Source organism: Rhinatrema bivittatum, chromosome 4 (genome assembly GCF_901001135.1).
Source record: "Rhinatrema bivittatum chromosome 4, aRhiBiv1.1, whole genome shotgun sequence".
In the NCBI taxonomy this organism is placed as follows: Eukaryota; Metazoa; Chordata; class Amphibia; order Gymnophiona; family Rhinatrematidae; genus Rhinatrema; species Rhinatrema bivittatum.
Window position 1 is genome coordinate 172381790 of NC_042618.1, and position 16481 is coordinate 172398270.

At 44.2% G+C, this 16481-nt stretch overlaps 1 protein-coding gene across 1 annotated transcript in view; it reads right to left on the minus strand.

Moving 5' to 3' along the window:
- The window catches only part of NPLOC4 (NPL4 homolog, ubiquitin recognition factor), a 104588-nt gene that overhangs the window by 20718 nt on the left and 67389 nt on the right, over positions 1–16481 (minus strand). The window contains exons 13-14 of the mRNA XM_029599232.1: positions 996–1067; positions 201–296 (exon numbers count right to left, since the gene is read on the minus strand). Of these exons, the coding sequence (XP_029455092.1) occupies positions 201–296; positions 996–1067 (168 nt within the window). The remainder of the gene's footprint in view (positions 1–200; positions 297–995; positions 1068–16481) is intronic.

Below are 16481 nucleotides of genomic sequence, written 5' to 3' on the forward strand. Positions count from 1 at the left end.
TACGTACAGGGAACAGACAAACTTGAAAGCCAAAAGCAGGCATGAGAGTGACAGGAAATGTCAAACTGGAACCCCCAATCCCACTGCTCTTTTTTTGTGAGTAGAGAGGCGCCTGCACCACACAAGCAAATGATCAGGAATATAACAGAATTAAAGAAAGCTCCCAATGCACCAATACAAACAAATGCCTCTGGTTTTACCTGAGTCTCTCCCAGCACATCGTGATTCTCTATGGGGAATGGACTTGCAGAAATGGAAAACGTATAAACTGGATCCTTGGGGAAAGTTGTGGTAATCTAAAATTCAAATAAATTTAAATGTGGGCAATACAAAAGACATTACTAACAGAAATTTCGTCCGTGCAAAAAAAAAAAACCGAAGAAGTAGACCAGTTCCCTTCTCCCTGTCAGTTAAGATCACTATAGTCAGAGGGGCTTCACCTCCTTCCCATTTGTACCTAATCAATACTAAAAACGTAAGAGAAAACAAAAAACTATTTTTGAGTTATTTGTAATAACAATCAAATTACCCAGCAAAGACCCAACCTAGCACATCTAAATCATTCTTTTAGTAATGATTATAGCTCCCTTCTCTCTCAGACCCTGGGGCTAATGGTCTTTCACTGAATTTACCTCACTACAGCACCAATGCACAGCAGTATTCCAACATGTACCACAAAATGCACCAGGCTCCTTTTTCCATGGTGAATCGGCTTCTCAGACCTCTTATCAAACCATCTGACCAAGATGTATGAAGGCCCAGGAAAAAAAATGGAAAAGTTCAGAAAATTTCTGATTGTTCCCCTTCTAGTCTTGAGAATAAAAAGGAAAAAAAAATGCCCCCCCAATGTTTACGTTTTTTCTCCAGGCCTTCACAATTCTAGTTTGAGCTAACCATAAGTGCCCTCTGACAGGCAGTGTACGAACTTCCTGGGTAACCTGCCTGTTTTCTGGACCTGGATTTCACCCTGCTCACAAGAAAGCACACCTACTTACATCTATGATGAGATACTCCACGGGCAGTGGACGAGCTAGCTGTGTGATCTCATTGCCAAACTTGTCTATGTCCTGAAATGAAAGAAGCCAGTGATCAGTGTGGGATGTCCTACAGAATTCAAGGAACGGTGTGAAGTACTGCTAAAAAAAAAAGTAAACAGAGGCAAGAAAATGTACCAGTAAAATCCTGAACTGGAAGCGGACTTAAACCCAGCAGTGCTAAAAATTCAGCTATGTGCAGCTTTCATTTGCACTTGCATTTCTGGGCAATTCCAAAGGAACTTGCTGTCAGAAATTCCAGCCTAGAATCTAGGATAGTTTGTTTAGTAACAGCTGATATATCTTCAATTTTGATATAAAAAGACACCATCAGGGGCATTACAGAGGCCAAAGGGCATGACCAAATATTGAGAGTAAGACGCCAACACAATTTATAGGAAAATTTGTTCTTACCTGCTAATTTTCGCTCCTGTAGTACCACAGATCAGTCCAGACTCCTGGGTTTTGTATCCCTGCCAGCAGATGGAAACAGATAAAGTTTTATTGAAACTGCTATATAACCAAGTGTGTCACCTGCAGTCCCTCAGAATGGACCTGTTTCCAAGCCAAGATGTCCATAAATCAACTAAATTTAACAGCCCACCCAATACCCCACAAACAGGAGGCTGGTGACGCTGTAACTTTCTCTGGAAAAGGAACCCGAGCAAAGTAAAACAGCATAGTGACCAGCCAAGAATTCTGAAATAACTATAAACCAACAGACAAACCGAGCAGACAACGCTCCTTCTTCTTACTATCAGGCCGATACAGTAAGCTGCGCGGAAGAGCCGTTGAGCGGCTACTCTCCTGGGCGCGCGATTCAGTATGCAAATTAGGGCCCACGGTAAAAAGGAGGCGCTAGGGAAACTAGCGCGTCCCTAGTGCCTCTTTATTGACAGAAGCGGCAGCTGTCAACGGGTTTGACAGCCGACGCTTAATTTTACCGGCGTCGGTTGTCGAACCCACCGACAGCCACGGGTTCGGAAAATGGACGCCGGCATAATTGAGCGCCCGTCTTCCAACCCGCGGGCCGCAGGCAGATTTTTAATTTTTTTTTATTTTTGGGGCCTCCAACTTAATATCGCTATGATATTAAGTCGGAGGGTGTACAGAAAAGCAGTTTTTTCTGCTTTTCTGTACACTTTCCCGGTGCCGGCCGAAATTAACTCCTGCCTTTGGGCAGGCGTTACTTTCTGAATCGCGCAGGAATAACTAATAGGCCCATCAACATGCATTTGCATGTTGCGGGCGCTATTAGTTTTGGGGGGGGGGGGGGGGTTTGGCCGCACGTTTTACCGAGCTATTACCCCTTACTGTAAAGGGGTAAAAATAGCACGTCGAAAATGCGTGGCCAAACGGGTGCTAACGGTGTGCTGAACTGGCCCGTATGGGAGGATCTCTGGACTGATTTGTGGTACTACAGGAATGAAAATTAGCAGGTAAGAACAAATTTTCCTTTCCAGTATGTACCCAGATCAATCCAGACTCCTGGGAACTTAAGCCCACTAAAATGGGTGGGACCTGGAGAGTCCTGCTTGCAGAACACTCTCACCAAACCAGGCTGCAGTCAGAGCCCTGACATCTAAACAACAGTGTCTGGCGAAAGTGTGCAATGACTTCCAAGTCACCGCCCTGTAAATCTCCTGCGGTGACACCTGCTGGGCCTCCGCCCAAGAGGCTACCTGCGAACGCACTGAATGAGCCCTCAAACCTGTAGGCACTGGCTGACCCTTAGAAATATATGCTGAACTTAATGCCTCCTTGAGCCAATGTGCATTCGTAGCTTTGGCTGCTTGACATCCCCTTCCTTGGATCACTCCAAAGCATGAAAAGGTGGTCCAAAGTACAAGAATCATTAGTGATTTTCAGATAACAATGCCTGCTGGACATCCAAAAGCCTCAGCTCCTTTGCACGAGGCGCGGAGGGATCCAGGTCCGGAAAGGCCAGAAGTTCCACAATCTGGTTAACATAAACCCTGACATCACTTTCAGCAGAAAAGAGGGCACTGTGCGCAATGACACACCCACCTCTGAAATGTGCAGAAAATGATCCCAGAAAGACATGGCCATGTTTAAGAGATCCACGAACCAATGCCAGTGCGGCCACTCGAGCCACTAAAATCAAGTGTCCCAGATGTCTCTCTATTCGTTAAATCACTTTTCCCACCAGAGGCCATGGAGGGAAGATATACAACAGCACATTGAGAGGCCACGGTAGAACCAGAGTGTTGATGCCCTCTACCGTGCTCTCTTCTTTGGCTGAAGAACCAGGGTGCCTTCGCATTGTCCCTGGTCATTATGAGATCCATATGAGGCGAGCCCCAATGCTTGTGAATGAGACACATTACTGCCTCTGACAGTTCCTATTCTCCTGGGTCCAATACCTGGCAACTCAGGAAGTCCACCTATACATTGTCCACCCCGGCAATGTGCGATGCTGCTATTCTCTCCAAATGCCGTTCCACCCAGAGGATCAATTCTTGCGCCTCCTGAGCCACTGCCCAACTTCTGGTTCCTCCCTGATGGTTTATATAAGCCACCACCGTCGCATTGTCCGAAATAACCCTCACCGAATGATCTCGAAACTTGGAAGAAAAGTAATGGGAACACCACCTCTATCATCTCTAACCGATTTATAAACCAAGACGCCTCTTTCTTCAACCATCAGGCACTGCGACTGATCCTGATCCTGACACACACAGCTCCTGAGCCTGCGAGGATGGCATCAGTAGTGACAACCACTCAATCCGCACTCCACATTCCAGAATGGCCTGAAGTAGCCACCAGAAAAGACTGTCCCTGCCTTCCCCCTTGAGCAGAAGAGGAATATGAAATTACCCCAACAAAGGATTCCACCGGGAGAGAAGAGCCCTCTCAAGAGGCTGCAAATGTGTGATGCCCAAGGAACTAACTCCAAGATTGAAGCCATGGAGCCAGGACCTGATCCTCTCTTCTGTGAGGAACACTCTCCCTCTCTAGCGTGTCGAACCGCACCAAACATACTTCCGAGACAGAGAGAATGAGCTGGCTCTTTGAAAAATTCACTACCCAGCCTATTGATTTCAACCAGCACAGCATCTGTTCCACAGACCACCGACAGAAATCCCTGAGCCAATCGTCCAGATACAGATGCACTAGTACTCCTTCCCTTTGTAATGCTGCCGCCACCACCACCACCACCACACTTTGATGAATGTCCGTGGTACCGTTGCTAGACCAAAGGGAATACCACAACTTAAATACATGACCAATTCTGGTCACCGCATCTTAAAAAAGATAGTTCAACTGGAGAGAGTGCAGAGAAGGGCGACCAAAATGATAAGGGGCATGGAACAGCTGCCCTATGAGGAAAGGCTAAAGAAGTTAGGGCTGTTCAGTTTGGTGAAGAGATGACCGAGGGAGGATATGATAGAGGTCTACGAAATCATGAAAGGACTTGAACAAGTTAATGTAAATCAGTTATTTACTCTCTCAGATAATAGAAGGACCAGGGGGCACTCCATAAAGTTAACAAGAAGCCTATTTAAAACAAATCGAAGAAAATTCTTTTTGACTCAGCACATAATTAAGCTTTGGAATTTTTTGCCAGAGATATGGTTACAGCAGTTAGTGTAACTGGATTTAAAAAAGGATTGGTTAAGTTTCTAGAGGAAAAATCCATAAACTATTATTAATTAATAAACAAAATTAGCTTGTGATTTATTTAATGTTTGGGTACTTGCCAGATATGTGTGACTTGGATTGGCCACTGTTGGAAACAGGATGCTGGGCTTGATGGACCTTTGGTCTGACCCAGAATGGCATATCTTATGTTCTTATGCTCAAAACTGAAGATGCACCCTGAGAATCATAAACCTCAGGAACCTTTGGTGGTCCTGCCTGATGGCTATGTGTAGATAAGCCTCTGTCAGGTCTAGAGACGCCAAGTATTCTCCTCTACATATTATTGAGATAATTGACCTCAAGGTTTCTATGCGAAACCGTTGAACCCCGAGAGCCACATTTACTCTTTTTAAATCCAGGATGGACCAAAATGATCCTTCCTTTTTTGGTACCACAAAAGAGATTGAATACTGTCCCATTCTCTGTTCCTCCACCAAAACTGGTACTTCGACTCCCAGAAGTTTTAACTGATCCACTGTACTTCGGACCGCAGATTCAAAATTGGATCGCAAGGGGAAATGAGAAACACGTCCCTGATGGGACGAGCAAATTCTAAAGCGTAGCTAACTCCTACCACCTCGAGGACCCATTGGTGGGTCCATGGTAATCTCAGCCCACTCCTCATGAAAAAGCGATAAACGTCCTCTGACAGCTGGAACCATCATTGTGAAGGCTTAGTACTTCCTGAACCAGTGCCAGAATTGTCCCTGGAGGGTCTTCTGCCCCTCCGAAAGGTCTGCCCCCAGAATGAAGTCCTGGCAGAAATCTGTCGCTGCGGTCCTCTAGTGCTCTTGGATGGATGGAACCTCCTATTATATCGAAATCTAGGCCGCATAGTGGCAAACTTTCTGCCCTTGGGCTTGTCCTCTGGTAATTTATGCACCTTGGTTTCCCCCAGATGCTTCATTATCTGCTTCAAGTCCTCTCCAAACAACTGCTTTCCTTTAAAAGGAATTTCCCCAAGTGTGACTTGGACTATTCATCCGACAACCAATTCTGCAACCATAGCAGACACCTGGTGGACACTGCTGACATCACAATCCGTGAAGATGTCCTGACAAAATCATAGAAGGCATCAGCTCCATAAGCCACCGCCGCCTCCAAATGGTCATCCGACTGTGCCACAACTGCCCCTGCAGCCTGCGACTCCTATAATTGCTGAACCCTCCTGAGACACACTTTCTGCACCAGACTGCAGCACTCTGCAGCCCTTATGGCCATAGTGGAAACCTCAAAAATCCTTTTGAGATGAAGCTCCAACTTCCAAAGTTGAACATCCCCCAAAGTGGCAGAACCCGCAACCGGGCTGGTAGTCTTCTTGGTGATGGCCACCACCACAGAATCCACTTTGGACTCCAAAGGTGTCCTCCGGCAAAGGATAAAGCTTTCCCATCACCCTGCCAACTCTCAGTCCTGATTCAGGATTATCCCACTCCCTGAACACCAGCTTTTTCACTGACTTATAAAAGGGGACCGCTTTAGCCAGCCCTCTCAGGCCATCCAGCACCAGATCTGTCCCTTCCAAGTCCAACTCTTCCTGCATGAACTTGATTCCAAGCTTCTGTAAAACCTGTGGAATCAACAGCTCAAGTTCTTCTCGATGAAAAAACGACAAACCACCTTAGGGTCATCTCCTGTCACAGGAATTTCCTGTGGGTCCTCAACTACATTTGGCACATCCTGAAGGGTATCCTCCCCAGGGATCTCTCCTGGAGCCTCCTGCAGATCCTCAGAATCATCCGAATTGCCCTGTGGATCACTAGAACCCGAGGCCAAACCCAAGTGCCTCCGAACCCCCTCGGCACGCTTTCTCTTAGAAGGATTCGCCTTTTCCCGGGCTTTAGACCCCATCAGGGAATAAGCCCATGAAGATGCACAAGCAAGGCCTTGTGCATCAGAACAAATTCAGAAGAAACACTTGAGAGTCATCTGAATCCTGCTCCTGGGAGAAACTAACTCCCGTGGGTCCATTATCTAGAGGGAAATCATCCTCCTCTAAATCCTTCTGATCTCTGTCAGGAGCCAATGCAGCTGGGAACAGGCATGGTGGCGAAGGCTCAAGACCCTCCGAAGTCACAGCAGATTGCATGGCAGCATTCAAAATAGCCGCCACCCCCCTCATGCTGGGGACAGAGGTCCCGGGCGCAGCTGTAGCACGGTGCGCTGAAGCAGCAGAGGAAATCTCGAGGAGAGGGCCCTGCTGACTTGCCCTCCCTCTGGAAGCACAACCGGTACATAGGTTCTGCTGACTGAGCCGTGATCGCAAATCCCCGCAGCCCCGGAACACCAAAGCTCATGGTATAGTCCCCGATTGCATGCTGACACTGGAACCAAGATTCAGCGGCACAAGAAAAAAAACAAGCGCTGGTAGACCTGCCCGCCCTGCAATAACTCCCCACGGTCCTCACACCAGGAACCCAGAGTTATGCCATGCTCCCTGACCGGGAAAGAACCTTTTCTCTCTTTCCCCCCCCCCCCCCACAAAAAAAAACAAAACCAACTTTAGCCAAACAAGACAACAAGGGAAGAAAAAAAACCAAAGAAATAAATGCTTCTCTGCTTCCTTGTGGAAGGACAGGATCACTAGCTGGTCACACTTCTGCTTCATGTGAGCTGAGGGATCTGGACCACCAGATGTCAGCCCCACGGTACTTGGAGCGAGCTAAGAAAGGGTCACTAATCCCCTGCTTGTCTGCCTCGACCAGGGAGGATAGCTCAACCAGGACCTTACAACTCCTCGGGAGGCTCCACTTGAAATCCACTCTTCTTTCCTTTTTTTTAATTTTTTTAATTTTTTTTTTATAAAGACTACAGGTTTTGCACTATCTGCCATCTGCTGGAGACACAAAAATACTGAGGGACTGCAGGTGGCACACTTGGTTATATAGCAGTTTCAATAAAACTGTCTGTCTCCATCTGCTGGTAGGGTTACAAAACCCAGGAGTCTGGACTGATCTGGGTACGTACTGGAATGCTACTCTCTGCAAAAGGTATCTTAGCTTTCACTAAACATACTTTACTAGCATAAAAGCCCATCAAAAATGACAAAACAGTATATACATGCATTCCCCAGCCCCTGGGAACATCTCTCCTCTCTGCCTCAAAGAGATGCATGTACTTCTCCCAGTATGTAACAAGTACATGCATTGTTACACAGCACTGTGTCCAGCACACATCTTACTGGACAATGTTCTAAAGCACAGTTTATTCATGAAACAAGTAGAAAGCAAAAAGCATTTTAATTGAATTTCTTCTTTAATTATGATTCCTAGGGGATAATTTTGGGTGGGATAATGTAAGTACCGCCTATGGAAACAAATCACTCATTAAATGCCCTGAAAAATGCAGCAAATATTTTGGTTTTTTGAGAGTTACCAACAAATTTATATACAGAGACTACTAATATTTTCACAATTCATTTCTTTATTATCATTTAAAGATTTTTTCTGAAAGTGTTCAACATTTCTAAGACTACAGACTGGACAAGCACAAAGGAACAGTTTGCCCTTAGGCTAGTGGGAAATCCTATGTCAACTTTTTTTTTTTTTTAAACTCTTTATTTAACATGGACAATCAGAGTACAGAAAATATTTTAAAATGTTTACATATCATGGTTGGACAAAACATATATTCAGGTATACATACTAGAAATTTGAACAGAAAATACAGGAGAATTATTTATTTAGGTGTTTTATATATCATTGTTGCAAAAGAAGATCACAACAGTTTACAATACATGTTCTTAGCAATATTTACTTACTGGGTCAATGAACATGTTTTAGGTTAACATAATATCAGGAAGGCAATCAAGAATGTATTCATACATTTTCTAGGTTAATAAAACTGTTTACAAATTCTAATTTTCCTAGCATCACACTTTACTTTGTTCCATTCTTACAGCAAGTCACTTTGAAAAATACAAACATAGAAATGACGGCAGAAGAAGACCAAACAGCCCATCCAGTCTGCCCAGCAAGGTTCACACTTTTTTTTTTCTCATACTTATCTGTTTCTCTTGGCTCTTATTAACCTTTTGGTTCTATTTCCCTTCCACCTCCACCATTAATGTAGAGAGCAGTGTTGAAACTGCATCTAAGTGAAATATCTAGCTTAATTAGTTAGGGGTAGTAACTGCCGCAATAAGCAAGCTACACCCATGCTTATTTGTTTACCCAGACTATGTTATTCAGTCCTTGTTGGTTGTTGTCTGTATATAGATCCACTTTTCTTCATTCCCCCTGCCGTTGAAGCAGAGAGCTATGCTGGATATGCGTGAAGTATCGGTCTTTCTCCCCTGCCGTTGAAGCAGAGAGCTATGCTGGATATGCGTGAAGTATCGGTCTTTCGCCCCTGCTGTTGAAGCAGAGAGCTATGCTGGATATGCGTGAAGTATCAGTCTTTCTCCCCTGCCGTTGAAGCAGAGAGCTATGCTGGATATGCATTGAAAGTGAAGTATCAGGCTTATTTGGTTTGGGGTAGTAACCGCCGTAACAAGCAAGGTACCCCCCGCTTTTTTGTGAATGCAAATCCTTTTTTCCACATTTCCTCGTGCCGTTGAAGCTTAGAGCAATGTTGGAGTCGCATTAACCGTGTGCGTGATTATTGAATAAGGATATTATCTCCAGGTAGTAGCCTTCATTCCCGCGAGCCACCCACTCTTCATTCACGTCCTCTAGACTTTATGGATCCACAGGGTTTATCCCATGCCCCTTTAAAGTCCTTCACAGTTCTGGTCTTCACCACTTCCTCCGTAAGGGCATTCCAGGCATCCACCACCCTCTCCGTGAAGAAATACTTCCTGACATTGGTTCTGAATCTTCCTCCCTGGATCTTCAAATCATGACACCTGGGTTCTGTTGATTTTTTTCAGGCGGAAAAGATTTGTCGTTGTCTTTGGATCATTAAAACCTTTCAAGTATCTGAAAGTCTTTATCATATCACCTCTGCTCCTCCTTTCCTCCAGGGTGTACATATTTAGATTCTTCAATCTCTCCTCATAAGTTATTCGATGAAGACCCTCCACCTTTTTGGTCACCCTTCTCTGGACCGCCTCCATCTTGTCTCTGTCTCTTTGGAGATACGGTCTCCAGAACTGAACACAGTACTCCAGGTGAGGCCTCACCAAGGACCTGTACAAGGGGATAATCACATCCCTTTTCTTACTCAATATTCCTCTTTCTATGCAGCCCAGCATTCTTCTGGCTTTAGCTATCGCCTTGTCACATTGTTTCACCGACTTCAGATCATTAGACACCATCACCCCAAGATCTCTCTCCTGCTCCGTGCACATCAGCCTTTCTCCCCCCCATCGAATACAGTTCATTTGGATTTCCACTCCCCATATGCATGACTCTGCACTTCTTGGCATTGAATCTCAGCTGCCATATCTTCGACCACTCTTCCAGCTTCCTTAAATCCCGTCTCATTCTCTCCACTCCTTCTGGTGTGTCCACTCTGTTGCAGATCTTAGTGTCATCCGCAAATAGACAAACCTTACCTTCTATCCCGTCCGCAATGTCGCTCATAAAGATATTGAACAGGACCGGTCCCAACACCAATCCTTGCGGTACACCGCTTAAAACTGCTCTCTCTTCAGAGAGAGTTCCATTTACCATCACACATTGTCTTCTGTCCGTCAACCAGTTTGCAATCCAGGCCACTACCTCGGCACTCACTCCTAAGCTTCTCATTTTATTCACCAGTCTCCTATGCGGGACTGTATCAAAAGCTTTGCTGAAATCCAAGTAGATGACATCGAGCGCTCTTCCGTGATCCAATTCCTTGGTTACCCAGTCAAAAAAGTCAATCAGATTTGTCTGACAGGATCTTCCCCTGGTGAATCCATGCTGCCTCTGGTCCAGCAATTCTCCTGACTGTAGATAGTTCACTATTCTCTCTTTCAACAGTGACTCCATTACTTTTCCCACCACCGAAGTGAGCCAACTGGTCTGTAGTTACCAGCCTCTTCTCTGTTCCCACTCTTGTGAAGCGGGACCACCACCACTCTTCTCCAATCACTCGGTACCACTCCCGTTTCTAGGGATCTATTGAACAGGTCACACAGCGGACCCGCAAGCACATCTGAGCGCCCTCAGTATCCTGGGATGAACCTCATCAGGCCCCATAGCTTTGTCCACTTTCAGTTTCCCCAGCTCTTCCCATACATTTTCTACTGTACATGGAGTTACATCTACTCCACTCCCCTCCAGTTTCTTGTTAACTAGCGATGGTCCTTCTCCAGGGTCCTCTTTAGTGAACACAGAACTGAAGTATTCATTTAATATTTCTGCCATTTCTTCGTCTCTCTCCACACATTGATCCTTTCCACCTTTCAATTTCACTATACCACTTTGAACTTTTCTCTTTTCACTGATATATCTGAAAAATGTTTTGTCACCTCTCTTTACGTCCTTGGCAATCCTCTCTTCCGCTTGACTTTTTGCCGTCTTGATTAATTTCTTCGTCTCCCTCAGTTCTACCAGATATTCTTCTTTGTGCTCCTACCTTTGGGATCTTTTATATTTCTTGAACACTGTTCTTTTGGCCTTTATTTTGTCAGCCACCTCTCCTTTGAGAACCAGACAGGTTTCATTTTTCTTTGGTACATCAAGCCCGGTACCTGGCCTAAAAAGAATCATATACTGAGACGTCCCCATGCAGAGCACAAATAATGTGTTCCATAGTAGCAATCTCTGCAATGGCATTCTTCCATTACTCCAACTGAGGAATGGTTTTCCAGTAAAAGACAATTGTTAAATGGGCAGCATAAAGTAGGTGCTGTGGAATCACCAAAGATTTGACCTTTCAGGTAACACAGGTGCCTATGAAAGACCCCAGAAATGCTCTTCACACAAAGACACCAGCAGGTTAAGCTTTTCCACACCTTCCCTGTTTGAGGGTCATGTTGCCTGAGGTTTTGGTGTCTGCTACAAAGATGAACACATTCTTAGCCACAAAAGAGGATGAAAAGGCCAGCTGAACAAAAGCGAGTTTGTATAACCAATATACTTGTATTAAATCAGCATGAAAATTCCCAGGGTACTACGCCACAGAGATAGGTAATTCCAATATAGTCTAATGTCTACTGAAAACATAGCTATTTAAAACTGTCTTCCCAACTCTAGAAGTAAGTTAAGATCTGTGTCAGACAAATGTGACTCTTTGAACTTCAAACATGCTTAAATGAGAGTGTAAAACTGTTTCCTATATGCTGCTAACACCTACACCTCAATGTATATCTCTGATGTACACCTTCCTAGCTGTGTACCTTCAGCCTTGGAAAACCAACCCCTAGCGTTACTTGCCCTTAGTGCAATACAAATACCCATCCTAACTGCACTAGAAATGTACACATTAGTTTGTGTACACTATCCTATTAATATTATATACGCCTCTTCAATGCAAACCCTATTGATATTACTCTCCCATACTACATTTTGTATTTTTTGTTCTGTTGTAACTCCCTTTGAGCTCTCTTGATGGAAAAGCATGAAATAAATGATAATGATATAGGAAGGAACCAAGCCACAGGCACTATAATTAATAATTGCCTTGGTGGTTTCCTCCTGTTCTTTTGAGTTTCCAGCTCAACTTGAACCAGGGCTGGGATTGGCACTATGAGCCTTCATTAGCAACTCTCCAGAGACTACTCCCCTGTTTCTTATCTCTTTCCAACTTGCTTTACTTCATTCATCGTGGCAGTCCTTGATTGGCAACTATGTACCAGAGCTCCTTATGGGCACTAAATCCAGTCACTAGTATCGCCACTGTGCACAGCTGGAACACGCTTCAGGTGCCATGAATGCTACCTACCATAGCATCCTCGGCCAGCAATGGAACCTAGGTCCTCTGCATGGCAATGCATAGCGCTGCCACTGAGCCAGATCTCTACTTCTTTCTTTGACTGAACATCTCTTGCAGCTTGTGCTCCTTCCTGGGCTTACCGTAGTAATGTTCAGCGGTGACTGGAGATCAAACAAACAATGACGGCCACATTAGTGCAGTGCTCTGTAGCAGGTGGGCGATTCTGGATGCTGGGGAGCTTGGCAAGTTACCATTAGTAATTGAACGCATTCCTGGCTAGTTTCCCCACACACACTATAGTGGAAGAGCTTTTCTTTATTCTGGCAATTTTCTCTTCAACGAGAACCACCTCATTCGGGCTATGGCGCCATGAGCCTTTTATTGCAGCTGCCCATAGTCGTTACTGCCTCCCATCTAGCCTGGCCAGCACTGTGCCAGCCATTAGTCTGAGAGACATGGAATACAGCTCCCCTTGGGAGTAAGACACATGCTTTCCAAGCCAGCCATAGGTGTCTCTAGGCACAGCTGAGGCTCCCTCCCAGGATTTGCATATGATGCCTCCAATAGCCTAGGGAATCACACACATCAACCAATGTGGAGCCATCAGGTCACCCTCACAAAACAAAAAAAACTTGATTATCAAACTATCCCTATTTGCAATATTTGTGACTTGACATTAACTATTGGAATAGGCCTGTAGCAGGTTAATTGCATATATTGCTCCCCTGCATCGTCATTGAATTAGAATATGCATTTGTTCTTAATAGTTAAAGTAGTTATATTAGGCACTCCTGAATTCCGTTATTTATGTAAAGCCTGTTGCTGTCATTTGTTTACTTCCTGTAAAGCCTGTTGCTGTCATTTGTTTACTTCCTGTAAAGACTGTTGTATGTAAAGCCTGTTGCTAATTTATTGTTTACTGTAAACCGAGGTGATGTATATCTTTACGTGCCGCGGTATATAAAAATCACTAAATAAATAAATAAATAAAATAAATAAACTGCAACCGAAACTAGTTCACTCAGAGCGTGGTTCAAACACTTTCAGCCTGCCACCAATCCGCACCACAGGAGACACTGAATCCACACGAATACCGGCTATCTGCAGCCTGTCCTTTCCACTGTTGCAGGCGAGATACTTTCCCCCTCGCTTAACGAGAGATGCTTTGTTCCCCGTGCAAGGCTGAAGCACCGACAGCAAGTGCTCTGGCACAGTTTGCTCCTTCTCCAAGCCTCACACTTTGAAGCAGCTTCCATCTCCTGCAGGACCTGCTGAAGCTATCTGACCTCCCCAGAGCTGCCCATGATCACACTGCCTCCTGGCTGTTTTGTTTCCAAAAGGGCCCAACACACATGAAAATAAACTTACAGATTCATAAAATGATAATCAAAAAACTATTTCCCTTTCAGGAGTCTTCAGGGGAAGAAGACATTACCCATCAGCGAAGAGAGGGGGGAGCGGAGGACAGGGAATGAGAGAGCAGGCACCACTGGCTATCAAATCTTCCTCCAGGACAGGGTCCGAGTCAAACAGACTCCCTGCTCGGTTCTATTCTACCGGGTGTATAGTCCCAAGCCAGGACCTAGCATCCCTGAGAGCAAATCTTCAACTCCAAGTTACTACAGATTAATTCTACCATCTGCTAGCAACAGAGAATATTGAGGGACTGCAAGCGGTACACTGGCTTAAGTACCATGAGTTCAGTAAAGGTTTTCTTCTCTTTCTTCATCTGCTGGTAGGGGAGAAAAACTCATGATTCTGGACTGATCTGGGGGATAAGGAAAACTTGATTATTGAACTGCAACCAACAGTAGGTCACTTAGAGCACGTTCAAACAGAAAGTGTCTTTACAAAAATGTGTCATCACAAATGCTACAACAGACTAAAAACCAAATCTAGGCAAATGGAAAAACAGTTTCCCCAACTACTTCCTGGCTCCTGCGAGACAAAACCTGTACAAACTCAGCTATTATTAGTCCATCTGGAATTCAATTTTACATCTTATTAAATTCTAATCTGTAGAAACATTTATCTCCGACACCTGTCCAACCTCAGTCTCTGGGGCTATGTATGCTAAATGTCTCTGTTTTAATGGGATGCTGGCCCTAAAAAGAGATTTGCTGCAAAATGGTTTTATTACTCAGATGCAGCATCTAGTCTCCCATAGTAAGGCTGTACGTATACCCCTCTCAGACTCCTCTCTTTCAGAGTGGGAAGTTCCGAGGACCAACCCGAACAGTCATTCTGGTGCAGGCCACTGAATGTTCCTCTGATAGCACCACTGCTTGAGGAGGAGATCAGTGGGCTCCAGATGAGAGGCTGCTATATGGACTTTCTGGTCATATTTGCACTCCCATTTATGGACTGCTTAACTCTCCAGTACACAGACAAAGGTTAACAAAAAAAATAAAAAATGTGATCTCTTTTTAATGGATTAACTTAATATATTTTTTGACTAGATTTTGGGAGCTATTACTCCCTCAGAGCAGAATAAAATAAGCAAAAGAGGACATTACCAGAAAATATTCTGATCATAAAAGGCATTCCAATGACAATATGAGTGGGAAGAGGGGAGGGACAAGGGGATAGGGCTGATAGGTGATCAGAAGGAGACAGTATAATTTTATGGCTCATAATGAGTTATGAAACAGATGTCTTTGTTGAGACTTTTTTATAAGTTCCAAAAGTGGTAATTTTAACAACCACAATTATCATAAAAAAAACCAAACCAAAAAACAGTTTAAAAAAGTGATCATTTTAACTTCAGTCTTAGGTTTCTGGCTTGTTTTACATTTTCCTTTAATTATCCTGATCATAAGGTCATTGATGCAGTGGTCTGGTTTCAAAAAGTGCTCCCCCACAGAGGTGTTACTTCGGTCACCTCTGTAGCATTTGATTTTGTGTTTGTGGGTTGATTCTTGCAAGTAACTTCTGGCCTGTCTCACCAGTCTCACACCTGCGTCTTAGTATTTTCTGCGCTGAATAATACACGCTACATTAGAGGAGGAGCAGGGGTAGGATCCTCTTATGTTGAACGTCCCTCATGTGGACCATTCATGGGGTCCTGTGATATGTACTGGTATAGTTTGCAGCGTGGTACAGTGCAGGGATGTGTGCCATTTTCTTCTTTGAGTTTCCTTTAGAAGCTTGCTTTTTACTAAATTTTGCTTCAGATTAGGTGGTTGTCAGAAGGCTAGAACTGGAACACAGAAGCAGGAAATATTTCTTTCGGTGATATCCTCCAGGAGTAGTGGCTGTAGATCTTTTATGATTTGTCTTAGTTTTTCCAGCTCTGGGTTATATGTAACTACAAGGGGTACTTCCACTAAGGTTTTCCTCTCTTTGCACTGCAGCAGGTTTGCTTTGGGCATTTTAAGTGAAGAAGCAATCTTCCTGGGATGATTTTGAGGATGTAGCTTAATCCTAGTCTCTTGGGACAGTGGCTTGGCTCTGTATAATGGACTTTTTTGTATGTCAAGAGCGGAAGCTTGAAGGTAGCTACATATGTCGACAGTTTCCTGTATACAGATGTTTGTAGATGACCATCATTGACAGAAACTGTCAAAAAGTTAATGCTTTCTGTGGAGTAGTCCATTTTGAATCTGATTGAAGGATGTTATGCATTAAAGGACTTGGGAAATTGTTTGACTCTTCTCTCTCAGTCCAAATCTTAATGTCATTAATGGACTGGCAATATTTGAAAGGTCTAGTCTCCTCTTATTTGTTTTGTTTTTATTTGTTAACCTTTATTTTCATACATTCATGTGGACTAACACAGCAACAACATAACTTTAACCCTTCAGTGTCAGGGCATCAGTGTTATCACAGAGTTCACTCTGTTAAGGTGGAACCTGCTCTATTTGCACACTTTGAAGGCAACTGCTCCCCTGTCTGTGTACCTAATCTTAGAATAATTTTAATACTTTATACAGCTTTAGCTACCATATGTTTCTGCCTTTACCTGTGCTGCTCTTGCTGGAT